The sequence below is a fragment of the Ceratotherium simum genome, chromosome 12 (assembly GCF_057802395.1).
Source record: "Ceratotherium simum simum isolate JZ-2026a chromosome 12, ASM5780239v1, whole genome shotgun sequence".
Taxonomy (NCBI): domain Eukaryota; kingdom Metazoa; phylum Chordata; class Mammalia; order Perissodactyla; family Rhinocerotidae; genus Ceratotherium; species Ceratotherium simum.
This window is the reverse complement of record NC_141911.1, coordinates 27,398,762-27,426,534: the sequence shown is the minus strand read 5'-3', so window position 1 is coordinate 27,426,534 and position 27,773 is coordinate 27,398,762. Positions and strand designations below refer to the sequence as shown.

Below are 27,773 nucleotides of genomic sequence, written 5' to 3'. Positions count from 1 at the left end.
GGACAGTGGTTGGAAAGGAAATCTGGACAGAGTAAAGAGCACGAGTGGTGGCACAGAAATAGGATTGAGGGGGGACAGTCCAAACATGAGCAATAGCTTGAGTGAAGGCACAAGAATAGGATGATTTATCTAGACTAGAACTGCACTTTTGGGCATGAAATAGTTGCAAAACCATTGGTGATGGTGCCATTAATAAGAGGTCTAGTTTACAAAGCTGCCTAACTTGGTTGGAAAAGCTAGGACTGTTGGTAAGTTAGGTCTCAAGTAACATTAGCAGGAGGTTGGGAGAAATGGGTGAATCATTTATTTGTACCACGTTGGCTATGTCCATTTACAATTAGTGCTTCTCTTTCATTGATACCAAATATATCCACAATTTAAAAATTAAAATTATGCTACGATATTCTCAATAATCACATTTTAAATTAGAGCTGGCAGCTATAATGAGGATAAGTGGGGAAACAAGACATTTAACTAATCAGTTCTGAGAGGCTGAAATACTATTCTCATTATGATTCACATGACAAACAATGAGCTACTTGAGTTTAAAAATCACAGGCCTACTTTCTGCTTGCCAGTACTACATGATAAGTTAATTGATTGCTCTGAGAACTTGCTACTTTTTTTCAGTAATAAAAGAGGGTGAAACAGTGGAAGAACGATTCTGTATTTATGTGGTAGGGACTGAAGACACAATTAAATCTTCCTTATTTCTTGTAAAGAGCTGTATAGGATTAGAAAATCACATTCTTGAAAGAGTACAGATTTGTTATAAGTCATGTGATGCCTTATTGGAGGGGGAGTATGGCATTTTAAAAACAACTCACTGGTGAATAATGTCATGGAAGGGTAACTTTATTGGACGTTAAATGTATCCAAAAGGTATGAAGAGAAGTGAGGATCAGAATTCTGGAAACGGTACATTACAGGTAAGATTTACCTTCAGGTATTGCCAAAATCACAACCTTGGTAGCACAGATTAAGCATGGAAGGGGAAGAGTGGTTATTGAAGAAGGAATGGGAAGAATAAAAAAAACAAAAGAAAAACTATAAATCATCTTAAATTTGTGCTCATTGAGTTTTTTTAAATTTTATTTATTTTTTTTTGTGAGGAGATCAGCCCTGTGCTAACATCTGCCAATCCTCTTCTTTTTGCTGAGGAAGACTGGCCCTGGGCTAACATCCGTGCCCATCTTCTTTCGCTTTATATGGGACACCGCCACAGCATGGCTTGCCAAGCAGTGCGTCGGTGTGCACCCGGGATCTGAACCGGCGAACCCCGGGCTGCCGCAGCGGAGCGCACGCACTTAACCACTTGTGCCACCGGGCCGGCCGCTGTCCTCATTGAGTTTTAATAATAGTGTATTGATCTTACATACCTTCCCGCCCACCATGGGAAGATTTCAGTGACTTATAACAGGATTAAATGAGGTGATACATAAGCTTTTCAGAAGTTTTCTTTCTAGCCAGCATTATCAGAGGTTATTTCTTTAAAAGAAAAAACTCTCCCTCCCTCACTTCCTGTCTTACATTCAAGAGAAACCATAAGACTTTGTTTAACTCATATTTGGAATGACCTAAAGTTGGTAATGATAGCAGAATTAGTAAGAGCTAATGTTATAAGAACTGCTTATCTCAGACATTGTCTTAAGTCACCATTATCACATTATTTTGCAGAAGCAGGTGATTGGGGCCTGTAGTTGGCCAGTTACTGAATAGTTGGTTAGGCAGGGAATCATAGGAATGTGCTTCTTTTTTAAAACGTTCAATTTGATCTATACATGTAAACGTATATGTATAAAGTGAATATATAATTAGATTAGTATATACACACATATGCCTAAATATGTATTATGTGTGGTGTGTGTGTGTGTGTGAGTCAGGCCTCTTGGACTTGACTGTTTTCCCCTCAGTTTTCTATAGTTAATTTTCCCCACATCTAATCCAGCAGCAGTTTTAAAAAACTGACACACCTATACCAAGATTACCAAAGCATTCTGCTTCATAGGTTAAGTAATCATTAAATTAAACATAATTATCAAGAATGAATGGTAAATGTATTGTTCTTTTAAAATATTAATCTGTTAAACCTAATCACTACAAGGGATAGTGTCCTAACAACTTCATATCTTAGGAGAATTATTTACAAAAAAGATTATCTAAAGTGATGAGCAAAATGACTAGAACTGATTTCTAGAATCAAACATTACCCTAGGCTATTAGTTATGTATTCTTAAGAGAGTTGTCAACTCGATCATGCTTAATTCATATTAATGAGCCCTTCTATCCTGACCTCTGTCCCAAATCGCTCACCTGCAATTGTTTATATGCATATCCTTCTGTCTTACTCGTTCATCCTATGAGTTTTGAAATATTATTGAGTGTGTCTTCTGTGCCTGCCTAGAATATGGTGCTGACACACAGAGATCCTGCTTGTGTGTCATCAAAGCTAAGAAGTAAAAAGTGTTTTGAGAAGGAAGGGGGTCAGTTTGTCCGGTGCTGCAAGGAGATTTAATAAGGTGAGAATAGAGACGTGATCTTTGGATGTAGCAACATGAGGATCATAGGTGACCTGAGCAAACCAGTCTCAGTGAAGTGGTGGAGCTGGTTGAGGAGACAATGGGAAGATAAGAACTAACAAAAGAGAAATTTCATCATTTCAGGAAATTTTATTGTGAAGAGGAATGGGGAAATGGGATGGTGGCTGGGAGTTGTTGTGAAGTCAAGAGAGATTTGTTTCTTTAAAATTAGAAGATGCAAGTGTGTCTTTGTGTGTTGAGGGAAAGGATCAGTAGAGAGGGGTAAATAGATAATGCAGGAGAGAGGGGAGGTAATTTCAGAAGTGGACGAAACCCACTAGGGGGGAGGTGTTAGCTTTGGAAAGAGTGACAGAGCTTCACCCTTACTACAGGCTTATGGTAAGAGCTGTAGGTCAGTGGGTAGATTGAGGGGTTCAGTGGTGGGTATTTAGGAGTTTTGATGAGAGAGAGGAAGGTGGTGAAACAAAGCGGGTGTTAACTGCCCATTTGATATTTGTGGTCATAGATTTGTTTGGTCTTTCAGCTGTTTAGGGGCAGGCATGGAGAAGGTGGGTAGTTGGGTGTCGCTGGGGTTTGAGCTTTGCCAGTGCATACAGTAAATGGAGAAAAAGGTGCTGGAGTTAAGGGTGTATCTGGAATACCAATACCTTATGTGGATTTGCTCCAGGTCCCTTGAGCTCTAGATACCATATCTAGAATGCAACAAACACCTACAAGTCTGCTTGACCTTTTTCTATCTCTAATGGCTTTAATGAACAGCTAGTCACCTAATCTAGAAATTTCTATGAGTCTCAGTTCTGACTTCTCTTTTCTTCCCTGACAATTGTTTTTTTAGTAAATAATACTTCAGAGTTAGAAATGATGATATCTAACAAATCAACTGCCTCTGTCACCAGTGCCACTGCCTTTGTTCAGACGTCATCTGCTCTATTGAAGTAGCTCGTGTGCCTTGTGTACTTCTTCCATAGTGTCACCATTTCATTGTTTAAAAGCACAGAATTTTTCCTGTTGATCCCTTGCATAATGAACTTAAATGACTTCCAACTGCCAAACAGATAAAATCCAGACTCCTTAGTGAGATGTATAGGACAGCTCAAAATGTTTTCAACCTACCTTATTCCTTACACCCTCTCCAGACACTCGAGCTGATCCATTGTGGTCTGAACATACCTTTGTCAGGTTGTTCTCTCTGCCTGGGATATCCACCTCATTCTTGCCACCATCACTCCCACCCCTCCTCATCATGTGGTGAAAACCACATGTTTTATTCTCTGGGAATCCTACCCTTATATTTCTGTGAGGTTGAACTGTTCCATATCTGTTCTAAACTGTTAGGTTTTTCAAGGGCATGGGCTGTATTCTCCATCTTTTCTTCCCCAGTGCCCAGTGCCTAGCACATAGCAGACATTTAATAAATATTTGTTGAATTATATTGGCTCAGGATTATATTTTTAACATGCCTTTTAAAAAAAAGTCACTTTTAAAAAGAGTTTAACAATATTATGCTAACATATTTCCTTTTAGAAATAACATTTCAATAACTATGGTTTATTGAAAGTCAGGTTAATACAGAGAAGAGTCAGGGAAAAGAATGAAGCTGCACCATAATGGAAGAAGGAGTCTCGGGAAGCTCCTGAGAAGATGGTATTAGTTAATCTGTGCAGGGATGCAGAAAGAGGAGGGAAAAAGGCAAATGGTATCTTGTTGAATATTGTTTTGTTTACTGTATTAATTACAATTAGTTTTGGTTGTATAAACACAGCAGGAGCTACTTTTTCTCTCATGTAAGAGAACCCTGAAGGTAGATGGTCCAGGATGGTCTGGCGGCTCCAACAGTGTGAAAAAGTTATAGGCTTCCATCTTTCATCTCTACTTAACGCTAGCACATAGCGTCCATTTTCAGCATTGGTTCATAGCACAGGATGGCTGCCCAGCTCCAGCTGTCTTGTCTGTAGTGGAAGCTGGAAGCAGGAGGAAAGGCAGAAGAGGGAAAAACTTAATTTCCATCCAAATCAGATTCCTTGAAACAATGTTTCTTTTTATATCACATTGTCCAGTTGTAGTCAAATGGCCACTTGAGGTTGCCCAGGTGGCTGAGACATGCAGTCTTTTATTATGAGATGCAATGTGCCCACTAAAAATAATAATATAAAAATATCCTTTGAAGGAAAAAGAGGAAAAAGGATATTGGAGTAGGCAACCAGCAGTCTTTGTTACACTTGCTCTTTAGTTTTCCCTCATGTTCTCTTAGTTTGTTAATTATCTTTTTTTGCTAGGTCATTCTTCTCCTCAGCCCTATGTTCCACTCTTCATCAGCTTAGCCACACTCTTTCAGGTCTTACATCATCTGTAATTCCTACTTGTCCTACCTAAAGTTGACTCAAGTCCGGGTATTCCCGTGACGCACACATATAAGGTAAAGATATACGTTAAAGATTTTAAGGAAATGCTGGGAAAGAGTTCCAAATAAGGTGAATAAAATGATGAAACAACTACAACCTTGGTTTGACTAGAGTTGATGATATGGAAGGGAGAGTTTAGTTGCGCTTGATGTAAATATATTAAATTTAAAAATAAATTTGAAATAAGGTAGATCTCTAAATTAAAGGAATAGAGGAAATATGTAAAAGATGCAATGGGATATACTAAAATGTTCCCCCTTTGGTTATTAAGTGTACTTTCTGCTTCAGTATGAAACATCTTCATCCTGGAAAGCTAACATGATTTTTAGCATTATTTAGACCACCCCTGCCTCTTTTAAATCATATTCTGATGTGATACCTGATGCACAGAGCAAAAATGTTCTCTAGAGAGGGAGTTCAACTGCTGGATCAAGTTGGGAATTTGGTTGCTATAACTACAACTTCGCAGATGTGCTATACATATAAATGCAGGCTGTCGTAGTCCTTGGGAAACTGGCATTGGCAGTGTTTAACAGAGTAAGTAGCCTTAAAGAGAAGGACTCGGATGTTTTTGTGTGTATTGTTGATGTGATCACAGGTCGTTTGATGCTTGAAGTCTTCAGTCAGGGAATTTGTCATTTGTGATCCTTGGTATAAATGAGTGTGAGAGTTCACCCTAGAAGTCCTTATTTGCAGTGATATTTGGATTTCTCTTGCAAAAGTAAACATTATATTTCATAAAAGTTTTAAAATCTGACATCGGTGTGTCAATGAAATACAACTGTTTTTCTCTGTAAAATGTTGGAATTGTTTATCTGCTGCTAAGTGTAAAGGAACTCAACCTTTATTTGTGCCATAGTTATTTTGGAGGAGGGTTGGTTTGGAGGGATGTGTGAATTACTGTTTCACCTATATGAATTCATAGTGTCTTAAAATATATAGCAACTAATTTTGTTTTTATTTAAAGAAGCATGCTTTCAGTATTGGGAACACTAACAGAAAAAGAACAAGAGTAAGGATATTGTTAAGAGATAGATTGATATATGAAGCAAATTATATTCTGATATTAGATATATTAGTGATATATCAGTGATATATCAGTGATATTGAAATGTCTTTATTAAAATAAAAATTTTCAATTAATCATATTTCAGGGACCCTCTTTTATTTTCCTATGAATTAAATTATATATATTATATATAATTTATATATTATATTTTTATATAGAATGTATATATTTTAAAGACAACAAAATTACATATTTGAGTGTCAAAGAAAATGACTTTATTCTGTATTATGTACCCCACTTTATTTTTCAGATGTACTGAAAATTGTTTAAAAGTACTTCAAGAATTGAATAGTTGAAATAAAGTCAAGTGATACCTTAGATATGTATATCACTGCCTTCTTTATGCTGGAATTTAAATGAATATACTGTGGGTTTAAAAACTATCTGCTTATTATTTATTACTGATGAGAATATTGAACTGTACATTCAAAATACTAAAAAATATTTCCTTAGATGTTTTTCACTTTTGCCACGGATTTATGGCTTTATAGAGGTTACATATTTTTGCAATTAAATATAAAATATAACTTCTGATATTGGATGTTCATGTGTGACAGATCTACATAAACATTAAATAACTATTTTCTCAGTTATACCTTTATCTAAATATTTTTTCTGAGTCAGATATTTCAGGATAATTTTTCCTTTATCTTTTATTGATAGCTTAATTTATGTTTATTAGCTGTAAACTACTTAAGTGTGTCAGTTTCATTAAGATAACTGTTATTTCTTAATTAAAAATTTTCAGATAATTTGAAAATTAGAGCAATGGTGAAAATCTGTCAAATTCTTTCCTATGTTTTATTTTTAATATTGTTTTTGGTTCATTAACATGAATTTAGAAAACCATCATTAAGTATTCATACTTAATTCAGTTTTGCAAATAGGAAAACTTAAATTTAGAGTATTCCATTTCATCAGTAAATCCTATATATTCCAGGGTATATATATCAGAGGTCGTCTGCTTCCATGATGGTTTAAATAGTCCAAAATAATAATTAATTGTTATTCAGAATCTTGAGACCCATTTCAGTTTACCACTTTGTCACTTGATCTTGAATTTTAACTTATTATATAATTTTGGACATACAGAATGAAAAGTTATCTGTGAAAAGGGTCTTCCAGGTTTTGTAATCATTATCTCATTTAAGTGAAGTTCTTTTTTATTGAGGTATGATTGACATATATTAGATGAATTTTACAAAACTTTTATATATAGTTTGCGTTCTGTATGGAAGCATCATTGTGGCTAACGCAGAGAGTTTTTTCATTGATTATCTGTGTCAAAGTAGAAAGTAATTATAGTCCTTCAAATATGGTAGAGAAGAGCTGCCTGGTAACTACTGAAGCCCAAGAAGTATGAGTTTTAATTTTTCAGAGAATGTGCTTGTGAAACAATAAGTAGAAAAGACACTGGATTTGAGTCCTTGTGTTTGGTAGTAAAGACGGTTAGAAGATGACCAGGCAAGACTATGAAAGTTAATTGACCAAGGTAGTGGTTTGCAAACCAGGCTGAGTATTAGATTCACCTGGCTTGGGGCCGGTAAAATACTGAGGCCCAGTCCCTAGAAATTTTCGTTCACTACAATCTTGATTGGATCTTACACTCTTGTTTTCAAAGCTTACAAGCAGGTGTTCAATCACATTTAAACTGAGAGGCTGGGCTAATGACTATGAAACCAATGTGTAACTATTGAAGTTTTAAGATCAGTAGAATGAGAGGATCCTGGAAGATTTGATAAAGCTGAGACCAGAGACAGGAATCCTATCTCAGTGGTCTTGGTGTGCCAAGGCTAAGGGCCTGATTAGTATTTTCACAGAAATAGAAGTTGATGGGTCACATATAAGTGTAATTTAGAGGGACTAATTGATGGAATTTAATGACTGAAGCTATAGGCAAGGGAGAAGATGGAGTAAAAGATGGTTCCAGTGCTTTGAACTTGCATGTCTGGCAGTATGATGACTTTGACAGCTATAACCAAATCTGGAGGGGATGAGGTGGGTGGATATCAGAGTTGACATGAATACATTTGATTTTAGACATGTTGTGGTACATTTGATTTTAGGCATGTTTGACAGGCAGCGGGAGCGGCAGGAGGTATGAAGAGATAACTGGCATTGAGTCACTTGAAAAGCTTTGTGGATAGTGCAGGGTAGGGTGAAGGGGTGGGTAAATAGGAAGAATACTGAAGTGAAAAAGAGATGCTTATGAGATCAGAAGGCTATAGGGAGGCTTTGAGAAGTAAAATTTTGCTTTACTGTCCATCTCAGTGCAGAATTATCTCATGGCCTATTTTAAGCAAACCATGCAATGTGTTCCCAATTCTTATATAAAGTGGATGCCAGATTTCGTAAATCCTATTGAATATTGTAAGTGAGAAAGTATTAATCTTTTACAAAACATAATTTGAAAATGATGGTTTGGGTTGCTTCTAATTTTTGGCTTCTATCAACATTCATGAACATCTGTTTGTGTGGACATGTGTTTTCATTACTTCTTCAATAAATACCTAGCAGTGGAATTGCTGGGTTTGGTAAATGTATGTTTAACTTTATAAGGAACTGTTTTCCATAGTGGCTATAACATTTTTTGCATTCCCACTAGAAATTTATAAAAGAGTTCTGATTGCTCCACATTCTCCAACACTTGGTATCGTCAGTGTTTTGAATTTTAGCCATCCTAGTGGATATGTGGTGGTAAATCTTACTGTGGTTTTATTATGCATTCCTCCAAAAACCAGTGTTTTTGAGAATTTTTTCATGTACTTATTGGCAATGCATATATCTTCACCTGTTTAAAACAATTATTTAAAAATTGGATTTTACCCATTAAAAAAAGTTGGATTGACTGTCTTATTTTTGAGTTGTAAGTGTTCTTTATGTATTCTGGATACAATTCCTTCATTGGATATATTTTGCAAAAATTTTCTCCCAATCTGTGGCTTGACTTTTTCTTGTTATGTCTTTTAAAAGCAAAACCTTTCCATCTTAATGAAGTCCGTTATGTCAATGTTTTCTTTTATAGTTTGTACTTTTGGTACCCTGTTTAAGAAATCTTTTTAGCTTGTTATAAAGATTCTCTCATGTGTTTCTTCTAGAAATTTAATAGTTTTAGTTCCATTTTGGTCTGCGATCCATTTTGATTTAATTTTTGTGTATGGTGTAAGGTAAGGGTTGAGGTTTATGTTTTTCCATACAGGTATTCAGTGGTTCAAGGACCATTTATTGAAAAGAATATATATATATTTTTTTTGCTTGAGGAAGATAGGCCCTGAGCTAACATCTGTGCCCATCTTCCTCTCTTTTGTATGTGGGTTGCCACCACAGCATGGCTTGATGGGTGGTGTAGGTCTGCACCCTGGATCTGAACCCGCAAACCTGGGCCGCCGAAGTGGAGTGCACCGAACTTAACCACTATGCCACCAGGCCGGCCCCCAAAGGAATATTTTTTATCCTTTAAATTGCCTTGGCACATTTATTAAAAATCAATAAGTTTTAGTGGCCAGCCCAGTGGCGTAGTGGTTGGTTTGCACGCTCCGCTTCGGTGGCCTGGGGTTCACAGGTTTGGATCCCAGGTGTGGACCTAAACACTGCTCATCAAGCCATGCTGTGGTGGCATCCCACATACAAAAAATAGAGGAAGATTGGCACAGATGTTAGCTCAGGGCCAATCTTAACAAAAAAAAAAACAAAGTTTGGGTCTATTTATAGAATCTCTTTTCTATTCTGTTGATCTACATGTCAATTCTTATATACCAATACCACATTGTCTTCATTTGTGTAGCTTTATAGTAACTTTTGAAATCACATAGTGTAAATCCCCAACTTTATTCTTTATCAAAATTGTTTTAGCTCTTCTGTGTCTTTGCCTTTCCATATAAATTTTCAAATCAGCTTGTCAGTGTCAAATGCTTTTTAGGATTTGATTGGAATTGCACTGAATTTATGGATCAATTTGGGAAGGATTACTGTCTTAACAATACTGAGCCTTCTAAACCATGATATATCTCATAATTTATTTGTCTTTTATTATTTCCCTTTGGAAGGTTAAGTATCTTTTTGTAGTTTTTAGTGTACAGGTCATGCACATCCTTCATTAATTTATTTCTAAGTATTTTAATTTTTGACAAGTAGTAGGTTTTTACCACCTTGATCTATAAGGGAATTTTCAATTTTTAGTATTATTCAAGTGACCTGAATTATTGTTTAGTTCCTGTCTTACAAAGAAATGTCTACTATTTTAACTTCTTTTATGGTATATGCCAGATTTTTGGGAGGCTGGTGGCTGGGTTTTGGTACCTTTCATATAAGCCTTCTAAGAATATCAGATGTTTGGTTGCCATAGTTTGAGGTATTGTTTAATTCTTTTTTTCTTTTTTTTATAATTTTTATTTATTTATTTTTTTCCCCCAAAGCCCCAGTAGATAGTTGTATGTCATAGTTGCACAGCCTTCTAGTTGCTGTATGTGGGACGCGGCCTCAGCACTGCTGGAGAAGCGGTGCGTCGGTGCACACCCGGGATCCGAACCCGGGCTGCCAGCAGCGGAGCGTGCGCACTTAACCGCTAAGCCACGGGGCCAGCCCGGTATTGTTAATTCTTGAGATTAATTCAGGTTCTCAATGGTTCAGGGCCAATCTGAACCATTCATTTGAAGTCATCTACCATTTTTCTCATTAACAAGTTACATAGCCCTGTTTGGTTATTTCTTAATGTAATTTTTTTTTTACCTCTTTAATGAATTTGATAAAAATTAGGTCATTTTTAGATAAGATATTAGAGCTAATCTTCCCTGTCTCTTCAACTCATACATGGCAAGCTTTGTACAACGAAATGGTGAACATTTAACAAAGACATTTTGGATAAGGCATGTGTCTACATGCTGAAGGGGAAAGCTGTTATGGGCCATAACTTTTATACAAACTGATCAGCTGCCATCTGTGTACAAAGCACTGTGATCAGCAGAGACTTGTTTGTGCCACTGTGTAGACTGATAGCAGCAGATCAATTTAGCTGAGCTGTTCTCTAGCAGTTCCGTCACGAGGACATGGGCACTACCAAAGTGTAGTCATCATCACACCACTGTCCTTTGCTGGTTTAGATTGTGGCAAGAGGGAAAAACTGCTTGCTCTCTTCACCCCAGTACAGCTCAGGTAAGATGCACCTTTTTTGTTTTGGAGGGAAGAACAAGAGCAAACGCAGCCTCTTTCAACTTTTCCCATGTTGTTTTGATTTCAATTTAGGCTATTCTTTTCCATGCTAATCCCTCAAGCCAGGTATACAGTCAGCATCGCTTTGGTGGAGAGCAACGTCTGTAGTACAGCTTGGGTAAATTTTAATAACAAAATTGCATTGCTGAGCACATCTAAGCATTTGACCTTGAAGACTCATAGGAGAGCAGACATTGCAGATTTCCCTACTAACCCTTGACTTCTAAGAGAGTAGATAATGAATTAATAGAAATTGATAAAGAGAGTCTGTCAGGCAGCCGCTGAGGTCATGAGGCTGGTATGCGGAAACAGTGCCCATACAACATGCGTAACACATAACTGCAGCCAGGAGGGGTGGGTGGGTCATTGAAGCAGGAAATTAGCCTTCAGAAGGAATGTTGGCTCTCTGCACAAGCTACAGCCGCATGGTCTCCCTGAGAGAAAACACAGAGAAATGGGGACTGCTCATTGCTGCAGAGAAAAGAGCTCCTGTAGAAGGTGGCAGCGCTATTGCTGTTACTGGTGCTTCAAAGATATTGAAGACAGTGCAGGTTAGATTTTTTTTTAGAGGAATTAAAATGGTAATAGCATAAATATCAAACATTTAGTACTTCTCCTGTAGTTAAATAGACAACAGGCTACTGAGGAATGAACAGAGAGGGGAAAAACACAGCTATGAGGCCTTTGCTTGTAATTTTTTTCTTGTGCTTTATTTTTGTAAACAAAGGTTAAATATTGAGATTCACTGTGCAGAGGAGCAAAATTCTGTTAATTGGTGCAGGGTGATGATTGTTAGAATATTTCTAAATGAGCCTTGAAAGAAATTTAGAGATGCTTACGTGTATGTTTAGTTTTCCCAAATAGTTACTTCTGAAATATGAGCCTGTTAAAGCCCATGCAGTTTGTAATTTGCACACACATAATTTATGTATGTACTTCGTGTGTGTATGTTTTTGTTTTAAATAGCTGTTACTTATTTTTTGGTTAAGCTAATGAGTGAGGACAAAATATTTAAAAAGATTAAAGGTATTCTTATAAGTCTTTCAAACCACTTTCTTCTTATGCTTCTATTAAAATTTATTCTTGTATATTGTACTGATTTTTGAGAATGGAATTGATGGCATCAGCCGTTACTTGTTAGATTTTTTTTTCTTAAAGTTAATTGCTATTCTGCTATCTAAAGACAATGTCATGTGAATATTTTTTTAAGTCCTAAATAAATAAATTCGTTTTGGTTCAGAAGCATCAGTCCAGTCATTTACTTATATTTTTAAGGGGGAAAGTAAAATTTAGTAACTGCTTACCATTTTCTAGAAATGAAGGTATGAAAAATTGAGATCTTGGAGTATTACATTTTAAATCATTTTGTAAATTAGGATTGCCCACCAGTATAATCTCAGTTTGATTGCTATGTATTCCCTCGCTGCGTATAGCCTGACATGAATAAGTTTACATTCCAACACTGAGGAATTACATTCCACTGGGCAGTTCTGACGTACATCAAGAATGTGGAGGCCCATACAAAGGGGAAGTTTAGGGACACTGATAGAAGAGGCTTCTGTGCTTAGTGACTGCCTTTCGTGGAAACTCACACTGGTAGAAAGTGCTCTTGACTCAGCTTGGGTGGGGAAAATGTGGTCACACAAACTTAGGACAGAATGGCCTTACGAGAGTAAGAGCCTGCAACACCCTACCTGGTGTATCACTACCTATGAGTATGAAAACTAGGTAAGACTTTATATTCTCAAACATTTTTGCTTTCTTGTTGTGAGTCTTGAACTTAAGAGAAAGTTTATCAGGCTATTAAAAATTTTCTCTATTTTACCTTATATAGAAGACTAATTACTTTTAGTAATTTTTTGTCCGCATATTTTTGGTACTATAAAGTCATTCCCTTTTACATCTGTAAAAATACTGAACTTAGTTTATTTCAATTTTAGGAACAGTTTGTAATTCTTAATTTTTAATTTGTTCTTTACGAAAACTTACTTTAATAGGAATGAAAATCTGAATGAAAATAATGAAAATTGTTTCTGGAACAACCATTCCTAAATTAGTTGTACTGAGGGAATATGAACATTTAGGGATAATTTTGCTGCAAGTGGTCTTTTCATTAATCATTTGCTGTGTTTAACTTTTTTTGTTGTTTTTTGTAAATAGCACAGAGAACCAATAGATTGACCCAAAGTGAACCTGCGTCATTTTAGTTGTCATCTTTGGTTGTTGAATCTAAGATTATAAGGATACTCTGAAATTACATTGAGGTTAATAGTTGAAAGCCAAGCTATACGGTGTATTTATACAGAGCAACTTAGAAGGATTTAAAATAGACTGTAGTAATTAAATTTCCATACTGTGTAGAACTAGAAGACTATCAGCATTCTTAGAACACATATACCATACTTTCCCGTCTCTCCCTCTGACTTGATGGCCTCTTGGGAAAGGCTGGTATCTAGTATAGAAGGAGCTAACAGGTTTTTAAATATTTACACCTAGTCTTATTGATTAACTATTACCTACATCTTTCTTGCTTTTGAAAGACAGTTATTATATATATGTATTAATATTGTGTCTTATACACATACACATATGTATACATAGAAAGACTGAAATTATCAGAAGACAGGGATTAATTTTTAAAAATATTTTAATTCAAAGTTAAAAAATAAGTGATGTCACTTTAACAATTAAGGAGTTTAAACTTTAAAAATATCTTTGTTTATCTTGGCATGTGGGATTATGAGTGCCATTTCAAAGAAGCAGATGTGCTACTAGTTGAAGTTCTGGCAGCAGCTGCCTGAGGAGGCTTGGTTTTTATAGATTTGACATTCAAATCTCTGTCTGTTGCAGGGCAACCCTCAAGCTCTTGATGGTCATTTGTAATTTTGCTGAATTTGAATTGCCTTCTGAATTACAAACGCTGATTTGTCTTTCACTCAACTAGTTAGTGAGCGAGCCTAGCCAACCTCTGAGAATCCACCTTTCAACAAAGCTGTGTTTTCCACTTGTCATTGGGTTTGTGCTTTTTGGGTAAATGTAAAGCATTATAGCAGCATTTCTGAGGAGGTGTGGGAATTATTCCTCGTAAATGTCAAGCTTACCAAAGACTAGACTTTATGTTATTGATTGTGGAAAAGGGCTATAGAAGAAAGCAAGAGAAGGGGTAAGGTCAATGTAGTGTAACGGAATCCTGCATCTCAGAGTCTGATTGTGATTTCGGGCATCTCATTTAACCTACCCTTAGGTAGGTTGGCTTAGTTTCTCCAATTGTGAAATGAAAATTGAACTGGAGGGACAGTTCTCCTGGGGAGAGTAGGATGGTACGGGTCATACATATTATAATCACTTGGAGGCCTTTTTCTAAATCCAGATGTTTGAGGACCTTTGATGTACACATTGGATTATGGCATACTTTCAGGTCTGAAGCTGGAGAAAAAAATGCTGAGACCCTGTTCTATATGATTCCTAAGTTTTTTCTCAACTCTGAAATTCTATAAATCCATTTTGGCTTTGAGAGGCAGTTGTAGGAAGTTTTTATTAAACTCATGCTCACTATTCTGCCTGTTGTCACAACTTCTTGTGTACTCATCTTCCGTAGGATACAGACTGTTTAAGAACAGGGGCTATATTTAGTGAGTTTCTTGTAAGCTCTGTATTGATGACAGAGTTTATATTGATTCTGTAATATGTGTCCAGTGAGCATTTTGAAGAGGAATAGGAAGCAAAACTGTGTATGTATGTCTCTCTCTCCCCCTCTCCACATATCTGTAGAGGTGGGGGGGAATGGTGGGGGGGATCCTCTCATTTATGACCAAGGATAAAATAAAAATGAGATTAATGCTGGGTGAAAGAAAAATGTAGGTATAATTGACTCTTCAAAACTCTGATTTAAGATATTTCGGTAATATTTGTTTACTTCTCCCATGTCTTCTTAGTTCTCCTTTCACCCACAGCTTCTATCATTTCATTGCAAAATTAACATAGAAAAGAGATTGGTTCCAGATTTATCCGTGGTACAGTTCAGTCATCAAACTTAACTCTTCCCTTGTCCCTAAAGTTTGTTGTTGTTTAGTCAAAGTGGCGTTCCTATTTTTTTCTTATTCAAGTCCTGAATTTTTGCCAAGAAACTCAAAGCCACTAAAACAAAGACAAATTCTCTTGATAAGTTTCTCTTGTAAGACTTTTTAAAAAATTATGGTTAAATATATATATATATATATAAAAAACACGAAATATGCCATTTTAACCATTTAAAGTGTATGATTCAGTGGCATTAATTACAATCACACTGTTGTGCAACCATCACCATTATCTGTTTCCAAAACTTGTTCCACAGCTCGAAACAGAAACTCTGTAACCATTAAGCATTTTCCCAGCCTCTGGTAACCTCTAATCTACTTTCTGTCTTTATGAATTTGTCTATTCTAGATATTTCATAAAAGTGGAATCTTATAATATTTGCCATTTTGGACTGCCTTATTGCACTTAGCATAATGCTTTCAGGTCTTGCCCATGTTGTAGCGTGTATCAGAACTTCAGTCCTTTTTATGGCCAAATAATATTTCATTGTATGTATATGTCACATTTTGTTTCTACATTCAACTGTTGATGAACACTTGTGTTGTTTCCACCTTTTGGCTGTTGTGAATAATGCTGCAGTGCACATTGGTGTACAAATATCTGTTTGAGTCCCTGTTTTCAATACTTTTGGGTATTTATCTATAAGTGGAATTGCTGTGTCATATAGTAATTCTGTTTAGCTTTTTGAGGAAACGCCAAACTGTTTTCCACCGTGGCTGCACCATTTTACATTCCCACCAGCAAAATACAAGGGTTCCAAGTTCTCTGTATCCTCTTCAATGCTTGCTTTTTTTTTTTTTTTTTTTAATTATAGCCGTCCTAATACCTCATTCATATCAAGTATCATGTGTGAAATGGTATCTCATTGTAGTTTTGATTTGCTTTTCCCTAATGACTAAGGATGTTGAGCGACTTTCCATGTGCTTATTGGCCATTTGTATATCTTCTTTGGAGAAAGGTCTATTCAAGTCCTTTGCCCATTTTTAAATTGGGTTGTTTGTCTTTTTGTTAGTTGTAGGAGTTCTTTATTTATTCTGGATATTAAACCTTTCTCAGCTATATAGTTTGCAACTATTTTCTCCCATTCTGTAGATTCTTTTCAGTTTCTTGATAATGTCCTTTGATGCACAGAAGTTTTTAATTTTGGTGAAGTCCAATTTATTTATTTTAACCTTTTGCTGCTTATGCTTTTGGTGTCATATCTAAAAATTCATTGCCAAATCCAAGGTCATGAAGATTTATTCCTCTTTTTTTCTAAGAGTTTTCTGGTTTTGACTTTATAGTTGAGGTCAGTGATCCATTTTCAGGTAATTTTTATATGTGGTGAGAGGTAAAGGTCCAACTTCTTTCTCTTGCGTGTGGAAATACACTTGTCCCAGCACATTTGTTGAAGAGACTGTTCTTCACCCATTGAAGGAACTTGGCACCTTTGTCAAAATTCAGTTAGCCATAGATATATGGGTTTATGTCTGGACTCTCAGTTTTATTTCATTGGTCTGTATGTCTGTCCTTATGCCAGTACCACACTGTTTTGATTAGGGTAGCTTTGTATTAAGTTTTGAAATCAGAAGTGTGAGTCCTTTGACTTTGTTCTTTTTCAAGATTGTTTTGGCTAATTAGGGCCCCTTGCAATTCCATAAGAATTTGAAGATTCACTTTTCCATTTCTGCAAACGAAGCTGTTGGGATTTTGACAGAGATTGCAATGAATCTGTAGATCGCTTTGTGTAGTCTCTTACAAGACTTAATAACAAAAAAGAATGCATTTGATTAATTGACTAATTAATAGAACTAATTCTCCATTTCTGACAGTGGCACTAAGGAACATTTGGAGCAGAATATAGTCACATGACTCTGGAATAATCCTTACATATTTCTGACTTTTCTTAAAACCCTCAAGGATTGTAGGTGTACTTTTTAAGTTACGCAAGTCTTTATTTAATTTGTATCATTTCTAAATTTTTTTAAATCATGATTTTAGAAACTTAAATGATACCAACTTTCAGTGCTATTTATAAGACTCAATGAAGTGTTCTTTTGATTTGTGCCTCTGGTCTTACAGAAAGCCCTTTGGATTCCCCAATATATTTTGTTGGAAACTTTTCAGTTATGTGTTTTTCCCCTTAGAAACTTTTTTAGGGCAGTGCTCTATCATAGATTCACGTGTTTTTCTATAAGGGTATATATAGTAATGTTCATTTTTTATTCCTTCCTAGTTTGTCCGTCATTTTAAGGTGTGTCTTTGTTTATTATTTGTTATTTATTATGTTAGCAGCTTCCTGTGCTAAATGCTTTTAAAGACTTCTAGTTTTCATTTATGACTTTTAACTAAAACATGAGAACCCTTTATTGTTTAATATCATATTCAATGCTGTGTGCATTTAATCACTTTTCACATAGAATATTTCATTTTGCAAATTGGATCTTCTAATTGCTGCTTTCTTGCACTTACATAAAACTTTATAAAATGTCCTGTTCTTTATTCTTACTGGCTTTGTTTTATGCTTTACTATCTAAATATCTATGTGTCACTTGCAAACCTGAAGACTTTGCATTTCTTTCTACTAAATCATCTAAAATATTTTAAAGAATTGACCTTAATATCGTCTAGGGGGGATCTTATCTCCTATACATCTCTATCTGGTTTTCTTTTTTATCCCTATACTTATTTTCCAGAACTGAATTTTTAAAACAGTTTATATGCATAGAACTTGGTCAAAGATTTTTTAAAACTTTGTAAATAATGATATTTACTTATTTTTGTTTATATATTTATTATTTCAAAGAATCAGATAGTAGAAGCAAAAGTATCTTGTGGACTTAGTGAATTTCTAGCTGACGTTTTTCGTTGCTCTCTCTATTCATTCCTACCTTGTAGCTTCTGGTTTGCAAGCTAAGAGGAAGTCATCTCTGGGATAGAGCCAAAAGCCATTGTCATTAGGCCTAGCCTGTGTATTCATGACCTATGCTTTAGCTCTTTTGAGGCCTTCTGGGTTCTTGGCTATGTTTGAAATAATAGATTTTTGTTTAAGTGAAATAATTTATTCTCCCTTGCTGGAGTGTGTTCTGTGTGCATTTGCCTTTTCTGCTCAGTGTATTCAAGGTATTAATCTGATAGAGGGTCTGTTTCTCCTACAATTCACATCTTTGTGATGGTCAGTAGAACTTGAGTCTTTTGTGGCTGCAAAGAGAGTTTTGTCAGATTCTAGTACAGCTCACTTCCCAAAAGACTCTCATGGAGATATTTTTTATAATACATTTTAGGGGATGCAAACTTTTCATTCCCAAAGTAATAAAGTTAGTGTAACTAAATAGGTGAATATCTTTCTAGCCATAAAGTTCTGTTGAATTAATGGCTAATTGGTAAGAGGATTTATACCTTTAATTCTGAAGTAGGGAGTTGGTGCAAGAATTAGGCATAAAATAAAAGACTACCATATAGTTTATTTGGTAAGAGGATTTATACCTTTAATTCTGAAGTAGGGAGTTGGTGCAAGAATTAGGCATAAAATAAAAGACTACCGTATAGTTTATTTGTGTGGACGTTACTCTTTTTGTTGCTAAAATCTGTAAGCAACTCAATTCTAGCAGGTTATTTTTTAAGTAATATATGAACATTGTATGCATTACAAACGTTTGATTTTTTTACTACAAGAAATTTTAAAAAAGGAAAACAATTTGATCATTATGTTTATGAAACTTGTCTAGTTCTATAATTTAATAAAATAGGATAAAACTTAAAGTCACATAGTTTTTCTTTAGATTTTAATGTTATTTTATTTAGTAATAAACCTTAAACATACGATATATATTTTTACCTAGTATATTACAGAATTCAATGGGCAACAGTGGCATGAAACCCGCTACATATTTTACTAACACATTGAGATTATTTCCTAATTTGTAGTGTATCATTAAATTATAAGCTTCATTGTCAAAAATTAAATTGTGATCAGGTAGTTTCAGAAACCAGAAACAAATTTTTGTGTTAAGGATTTTATGTAATTTTAGTGATATTTAATTGTAAACTAAAAAAAGAATATTTAAAAATTCAAGTAATTTTAGGGACTGGCCCGGTGGTGTAGCTGTTAAGTTCGCGTGCTCCACTTCGGTGGCCTGGGGTTTGCGGGTTCGGATCCTGGGCGCAGACCTACACACCGCTTATCAAGCCATGCTGTGGCAGTGTCCCATAAACAGTAGAGGAAGATGGGCACGGATGTTAGCCCAGGGCCAATCTTCGTCAGCAAAAAAGAGGAGGATTGGCAACAGATGTTAGTTCAGGGCTAATCTTCCTCAAAAAAAAAAAAAGAGAGAGAGAAAAAAAATTCAGGTCATTTTAATTGTATGAGAAGTAACATGACAAAGAAGATAGGTTTATTATATCTTTTGGCAAATTTTTTTCCACTATAAAAAAACACTCTAATATATATGCTTGTGTGGGTATGTATGTATGAATGTATATATGAATATTTTTAAAAGAATTTTTCAGGTATGCTAAGTATAGTTCTGTTTCTGATTTTCATAGAAATAGAATTGTGGAGCAGGAAAGGACTTCAATGATAGCCTACTCTAACCTGATAACCTACAAATGAGTAAAATTTAGACTATGAGTGGTCAAGTTGGTTTACTAGAGATCACAAATGACAGAGTGAGAATGTTGACTTTCCTCTTTTCTTCATCTTACATGACTTTTTTTTTTTTAACCATAGTTTGGTTTCTAATACATGAAACATTGTGTACCACCATGTAAAGGGGATTATAAACGGAATAAGAATTTCCATAAGAGTCACTCAAAATGTCTAACTTGGAAAAAAAAATTGCTCAATAAAATAGTTCTTGGGAAGAATTTTTTTCTTATATTTTTTCAAAGATAGGTTATTAAAACTGGTTATAAAAATGTTGTCTGGAGGGAAAGGAGGATTTTGGGAGCAGTGATTGGGCAGGGATAGGTGGTACATTACTAGAGCAAGTCAGGAATTTTCTCTTCCCGTATGGTGTTAGTTTGCTTACAGCCTATGTCAGAGAGAATAAATCTGCTCTAGTGTTAAGGTGGAAGTTACCACAGATAGGGCAGAGGTGCTATGTCTGAGTTCACTGTTGCAAAGTTTTCAGGAGGAATGGGCTTTTAGTATGCACATCCAGTTAAATCGGTTTGTCACTAAGGAAGAAGTCTTGTTGAATACCGTTTCCTTAAATTTATTTAGAATAAGTGGATTTGAAAATTTAGAAAAATAAATATACTTTTTAGGTGAAAGAAATGTTTAATGTAGGAAGTTAAGTTATAGAAGAGAATTATATGCATTTTATACCTTCTTTGGATATTTTTATGGTTTGCCATTAATTCATTCTCATCCCTATTAGAATATTCTAAATCTTCACCTAACTGGGAATGATTTAAAACAGCCTAATGCAAAACACATTCATACTGATCCTCCATTACATTATTAATTTGAAAACATTTTGTTGGAATTTTCCAGAAAAATATATGTCTGAAATTTAAGAATTTGAATGGTTTCTTGTCATTTTATTTAAATAATTATTAAAGATAGTTTCTCTTTCTCCAATGTGTATTTTTTGTAGTTGTTTTTGTTTTCATTTTTATTTATCTGGAGGGTTGGCTTAAATTCACAATTTATATTTTCTTAAATCTTTTTTTTCTTTCTAGTTTTGGCAAGCGTTCTGCAGGAAGCTTTAGGCGTGGCTGTGAATGCATTGTTTTAGAGCCTTCTGAAATGATCGTGGTAAGATACTTCTGTGAAGACTTTCTCCTAAAAAAAGTTATGAAATAAAAGCACTGTCACAAAATACTTATAATAGTATATTATATATTTTATAACTTTAGGTATATTTATTTCATAACTTTATTATTATGAATTTGAGTTCATTAAATAATATTGTAATTATTTACAGGATTCAATTAAATGAAAAAGAAAGTTTAAATGGAGCAAGTACCTAAATATTTGTTGCTTGAATTTTGTAAATCAATCTGTGATAATGCCATTTAATTGAAATTTAGGGAGAATCTTTGAATTGCAGGGTTTTAGTTCTCCAAATATTGATTAGACTGAATGAGATACTTCAAATAAGTCACAGTGATAAGTATTCAGGCAACAATTAATATAAGGATATCACTTCAATTCCTTTAACTAACTGAAAGAAAATTGGGGGACTAGTATGCTGGTTAAACATTGTTGAGATCTTTATCTCTCTTTTTAACTGAATTGTGTTTAAATATTGAGATAAGACATATACAAAAGACATAATGTTAAAATAGATATTAACAGCATAATTATTTTTATTGATGCTTTAAAAAAAGCCTGTCACATTCTTCTTTACTATATAAAAGTGATGTTAATATACGACAATATGTACCCCTTTTTAAAAATCAGCAACAAAAGTAAGATAAGATTGGAGGGAGCTCCCAGTGTAGACATTCAGTTGATATTGATATGCATATTCTTCCCCATCCAGCATCCCATTTGGGAAGGAAAACCTTGTAAATAAGTGATGGCCTAATATAGATGATGATGGAAGCTTTTTATTCACATATGATAAAGTATTTGGTAGATGACTGTAAGTCTATTTTCAGATAAGATTTAGGGTTTCTCCCTATGATGTAAGAGAGGAATTCCGTCAGAAATGAGAACTTCCTCCTCAAAGCTAGTGAAAACTTTTGGTAAAATTTCACAAAATGTACTCTTAAGTGAGAAAGTGCCATGGTGGTGAGTGAAAATTTAGGGTTGGAAAAATGTAGGCAGATGCCTGGGACTTTCTAGCAACTGGTCTTGAAAAGCCTTTTAGATATTTCCTAGAGATTCCGGCCTCTATTAGTGCTGTTTTGTGTTTCTCTGAAGGATTTTTCATCTTCAAAATTCCTTGAGGATTTTATACTTGCCGATATTATACAAGCTACTAGGTTTGCCGATAGTCTTAGAATCTAAATATGCCCTATTGTGAGCAATCACATATTCATTATATAAGTATGATAAAGATTAACCTAATATAACTTCTCTGTTAGTCCATTCTCTCCTTAAAATGAGGAATTATTTTTTTTTAAAACAACAGTATTTATAAAAAAAGAAACTGAATCCACAGAATGAAAGTAGGAAGAGAAACCCTTAGGTAATCTACCAAAGCCATTCTGTTAGCAATCCTGTTTTGAGTCATTTGGGATTTAGGGGTTTTTACAGATTTACTTATGTACATCAGAGTTTTTGTGCTTTAGTTAAGACAATGGGCCAGTTGCTTTCATAATGCATGGTAATGTATCCTGTGAGATCTTTCACTAATAAATCAGTACAAAGACTACTGAAAATATCCTTCCCTTTGAAACTACAGGAAATTCAAGAGTTTCCCATATTCCTAAGTGGAACTGAAAATGCCTCTTCATAAAAGAAAAGTTACTCAAAACCAATTAGTTCTAGAGAAGTTCAAAAACACTTCAAGTCTGTCAAGATAGTTTGTCTACAAATGTCTTTGCAAAATGAATGAATATGGACTATCTGTAAGTTTTATTCAGCATTTAATCTTCATATGGAATGTTGTATTTGACGAAATGAAAGTTTTTGGTGTTTCATTTCAGGTGGACTATATGGATGAAAATGAGGAATATTTTCAGCGTCAAGCTTCTCATCGACAGTCTCGAAGGAGATTTAGAAAAATCAACCAGAAGGGTGAAAGACAAACAATTATTGACACTGTGGATCCTTATCCTGTGGGGAAACCACCTTTGCCTAGAGGCTATCATACGGTAAGTTATAAAAGTATAATATTTTTACTTATCTTTAGTTTTTTGTTGGGAGTTTTGTGAAAAAACATTTAAATTTTCTATTTTCGATGAATAATTCCTTTCTATGGTATACTTATGCAAAGTGCAGATTTTGCTGGAAACACACATAATATGAATAGTTTTAAAGAACATTGAAATAAGAAATCAAAGACATTGTTTAGCCTTTGTATTTCTTAAAATATTCTTTGAGGATCAGCTTTGTGATCAGCTTGTAGAATTGTAACTGGGATATTTTAAGTTCTTACCTTAATCTAAAATTTTAGCCTCTCCCCCACCCCAGTGACTGGTATCACACTTGTTTTTTATTCAAAAAGCAGACCCATAAAAATTACACATTATTTTCATAGCTTTTCATACCATTGTGAGAATATTATCTGAGAATTTTTTTGTTTTTAATACAATGAAGTGAGAGCACAGTTTGAAATGATACTTTTAAAAATCCCAATATAAAGATGTTCTGAAGTATTTCTAACAGGTTCAAAGATCCTCTTAAATGCTATAGCCCACTAGATTGTCATTTATTTCATAAATATTTCATAAACTACTTTTCATGTTTGAGGAAACTAAGGCACAGAAAATGAGTGATTTGTACAAGACCTCAATATAGTCTTTTTTAGAGCCTTATTTTTCTTACTCCTTTCTTTCTGTTTAGCTGCACTATGTATATTTCTTCTGATGGCCAATCCGAAATAGTTGCAAATATATTTGAAGATTTTTGTTTTTAAAAAGGAAATAACTTGAATTCTTACATATGTTATATTAGGGGCAAAGGTGGTTTATCTATACATATAATACCATTAAATATGTAGTCATTATATGTGAAATTAATTTTAAAATAAAAATAAGAAAAAATAAAAATAGGTAATTGACAGTTATTTTACATTTCTCATTTGTTTTTCTTAGCCGTCCTTTTCTTTCTTTTTGCAAATAAGTATAAATGCAAAATGCATGGGAAAACTTATATAGACTTAAAATTATGTACTCAATTTTTAGTAACTTTAAGTGACATGATATATTTTATACCCACACTTCATATGTTCTATTTCTGAGAGCTCGTTGTATTTGAATATTTAAGCAGTTTTGACCACCAGCTATGTGCCTACTCCTCTCACTACCCATGCATTATTTTAATTTAACATGAATTTCATAGTTGAATCATTTCATTGAGCTCTTTTGGAAAGGGTTGCTTTTTGCTCATCATAAAGACAGCTTTGTTTGTCTGTTGGAGAGACTTGGTATTAAAAAAAAACCTATGAAAGGTTTTTTTGTTACCATTGTCTATAAAAGAAGGTAGTATTTTTAGTGTAGATGTAGCATCATGGAAGAAGGAAATATGGATTAAAAATAGTTGTACATATTAATGATACAATATTTTATAATATTTTAGCTTAGCACTAATATTATTAATATTTTTTCTGCTTTGGAATTATTTTTCCAAATCAGATTCCATACTAAGATAGTTGGCAGGAGTGTGGATTACTTAAAATTTAATGTTAAAGCTAAATGGCTTAATTTTATAGTCATATTTGTCACCTTTAAGTTGGGGGGATCATTTTATAACCGTTTGTCTCTTCCATCCCCATGCTTTCCCCCTTTACAAAGTATTTCACTTCTTGTACGACTCCCCTTTTTTGATCTTTTAAAAAATGTGTAGTTTTTTTATTATTATAAGATTACTTTTTTCTTTTATGGTTTTAAAAAATGTGTTACCTGGTCAACAGGTACTTTTATTGGGGAAAATTCAGTACTAAGATGAAAAATTTAACTTGATTACTAATGGATCATGTGCTAGTTTACTAATATTTGACATGTTGGTATTAATTTTACTAAGTGAGTTCAGATTGGCAACATCATTATCATAATTTAAAATATTGGATCTTGGATTTTTTGCGTATTGTGTTTTAATTATATTTACGTAGTATGTATTATTTCACCTAAATACATGATTTTAACATATGAAAACAAGAAAATTTCGTTTTGTATATATGGTACCACAGAATAAAAATAATTAAATGAAAATTATTATTCTTTGTTAGCTCTGAGTCATATTTACTTATTCTTAACAGAAATACTTTTCTTTGAAAGAACCCTAGCAGGGTGAGACTGAGGGTGAAAAATTTATTTAAAAGATGCATGATCATACTTCACAGGTGATTTTAAATGATTACAAGTGCATTTCAAGTGCATGGCTAAGAACATAGAGAACATTATACGTATAGCCAATTCTATATGGTCATTCTTAACCTAATTTTAACATTATCTTCATTTTGGCAGTTGTACTATATAGCATGTCTGATAATGTTCATCTTTTCCTTTCCTCCTTTATGGCATTCATTTCATTTTGGCTCAAAGGAATGCACTAAATCTCAGGTATTGTAATTTGTATGTGGTCTTCTAATACTAACCTAAGTTTATTTGTGCATTTGCATTGTAACTAATGAGTTTATAATATTGATGTGTTTGCTTGGTCTTGTTCTTTTGTATTTTGCCCTGATTTAGTAGAATCTCTTAAAACTTTGAAACTATCAGTGGTTTAGGTGATGGCACAGGCTGCTTTATTTGTGCAGACGTAGGGATGAATTGCCTACCTTCTTTGAAGAAAGAATAAAAGTACAACTTATTTTTTTTTGGTGAAGAAGATTAGCTCTGAGGTAACATCTATTGCCAATCCTCCTCTTTTTGCTGAGGAAGATTGGCCCTGGGCTGACATCCGTGCCCATCTTCCTCTACTTTATATGCGGGACGCCTGCTTGATAAGCGGTGCGTGGGTCCACGCCCGAGATCCGAACCTGCGAACCCTGGGCCGCCGAAGCAGAGCACGCGAACTTAACCGCTGTGCCATTGGGCTGGCCCCAACACCCTATTTATTTTTAGGAATGAGTGGAGCACTGTTTTTAACTAACCTGCTTTGCAAATAAAGAAATGAAGAAAGATAGATAGATATAATGAAAGTTTAATTGCTCTTTGTGTGACAGCTTATGGGAAATTCATTAGAAATTTACATTTTAAATGCTATAGGTGAGAACTTTAAATTTCAAGAATCCCAATGTGAGACCATTTTGGGAGACCACTGGTAAAATTTTAGTCAGATAGAATAAAGGCTTAGTCAAAAAGGAAATAAGAATTTAAAATCGCTTGTATTTTCTTATTTGTGCTTTATTTATAACCAGAGTTCATGCTTTTATTTCATTCTATATTTTAATCAAGAGGCCTATCATAATATCTTTGCTCATTTCTTTCATGCCAATACATGACTAATTTGTGATTTTCAGTGTTACACTTTTGAAATTGTGGGTCAAATTTGGGGTTGTCAGGGAATTTGGAGTCAAGGAAGAAAAACTGATTTATCTCTGGAAATTGATGGGTTAAGTAACTAGTAAAATTGTATGGTTGCGTTTTATTATTGCACAGGAAAAAGATCATGAATAATTTAATTCACATTAGAAGAAGTCTACCATCAGTATAGTATCTTTGACTATTATAGTAACCTTGCCTGAAAGCATAGAATATTTGTATAATTTTCCAAATTAAAATGAGGCAGTTACTTTATGCTCTATACAAGAGAATACGTATTAAAATGCCACAGGTGGCATGATTGTTATATTGTGTTTTAGAAGCAATGCCAATTTTTAAATGATGGGATAAATCTAAAAAATTTTGATACAGTTTTTAAATTTGATAAAATTGTGTCAAAATTTTGCACCAATGTTTTGAGCTTTTATCTGGTAAAGGTATACTTTAAAAATATATAACTTGAATATTTTAAAAGATACATCAGTATGTAATTAATCCTCCTCCTTTTTAATATGAAAATTACCAGTTAGTCTAATTCCCATTTAGAACTAGGAATTGAATTTCAAGTGTGCGCTGAGTTATGATGTATACCTTATGTACACTTTTTAAAATAAGATGTGTTGCAGTGGTTTAAAACATTATAATAATTTTCTTGAGAAACACGAATACTCATATAGTCCATGTAGAGTGTTTTTAGGACATTTTTTCAAGGCAACTGTGTGAGGTTTGCAGAGAGAATAAGCATTTTAAAATGCAGTGAGAAGGGAAGCTTGGAGATGGCTTTCATTAGCATTTTCTTACATTTTGATGAGTTGAGGTTGAGGCTGTATTTGAGACTGCCAGAAAATAAGATGTGGCGTGAATGTTCAGTCTCAGAGTTGGTAAAGATTGTAGAGGCAGGTAGTAGATAATGTTCCTGGCAAAGGCTGGAAGATTTGGGGTAAATTTCTAAAGAGACTGACTTGGGACTTTGGACAGGTTTACCTTGTCTCCACGTTCAGAATAGTGTAGGGGAAAAAATGCTTTGTTTATTTTGCCCATACTTACAGGCCCTCTCTGCATTCATGGGTAATTTATTCTAGAGGTTTGTATGGGTAGGGAAATCTGAGTTCCATAATGAAAATGGAGAGGAGAGGTAATAGGATTTAAGGGGAAGAAGGAGGACCTTGTTAACTTTTAGCTGACTGGAGTGATGGCGAAACTGGTAATAAGGAGAAAACAGCTCTGCCCTCTTCTCAGTTTGGAAAGAGCAAAAATTGTACAGAGATATTAGACTGAAGAACACTTGTCCTGTCTACAGTATGGAGGTGATGTGTACCAATGGACATTTCAAAAATTTCCAATCGACATTTCAAAAATTTAATTAGGCTGGTTGCATAATTAAAATGGTCT

General features: G+C 34.4%; 1 protein-coding gene across 9 annotated transcripts in view; it reads left to right on the top strand.

Annotated features, from left to right (window-relative positions):
* RAPGEF2 (Rap guanine nucleotide exchange factor 2) overlaps positions 1 to 27,773 on the top strand; it is a 243,450-nt gene that overhangs the window by 109,817 nt on the left and 105,860 nt on the right. For 6 of the 9 annotated variants that reach the window (XM_014780250.2, XM_014780246.2, XM_014780248.2 and 3 more), the window contains exons 5-7: positions 20,964 to 21,039; positions 22,881 to 23,048; positions 25,440 to 25,457. In XM_014780250.2, the coding sequence (XP_014635736.1) occupies positions 20,964 to 21,039; positions 22,881 to 23,048; positions 25,440 to 25,457 (262 nt within the window). Of the gene's footprint in view, positions 1 to 11,614; positions 11,771 to 20,963; positions 21,040 to 22,880; positions 23,049 to 25,439; positions 25,458 to 27,773 lie in introns of those variants that run through there. The other 3 variants (XM_014780249.2, XM_014780245.2, XM_087437476.1) reach the window with 2 other exon arrangements.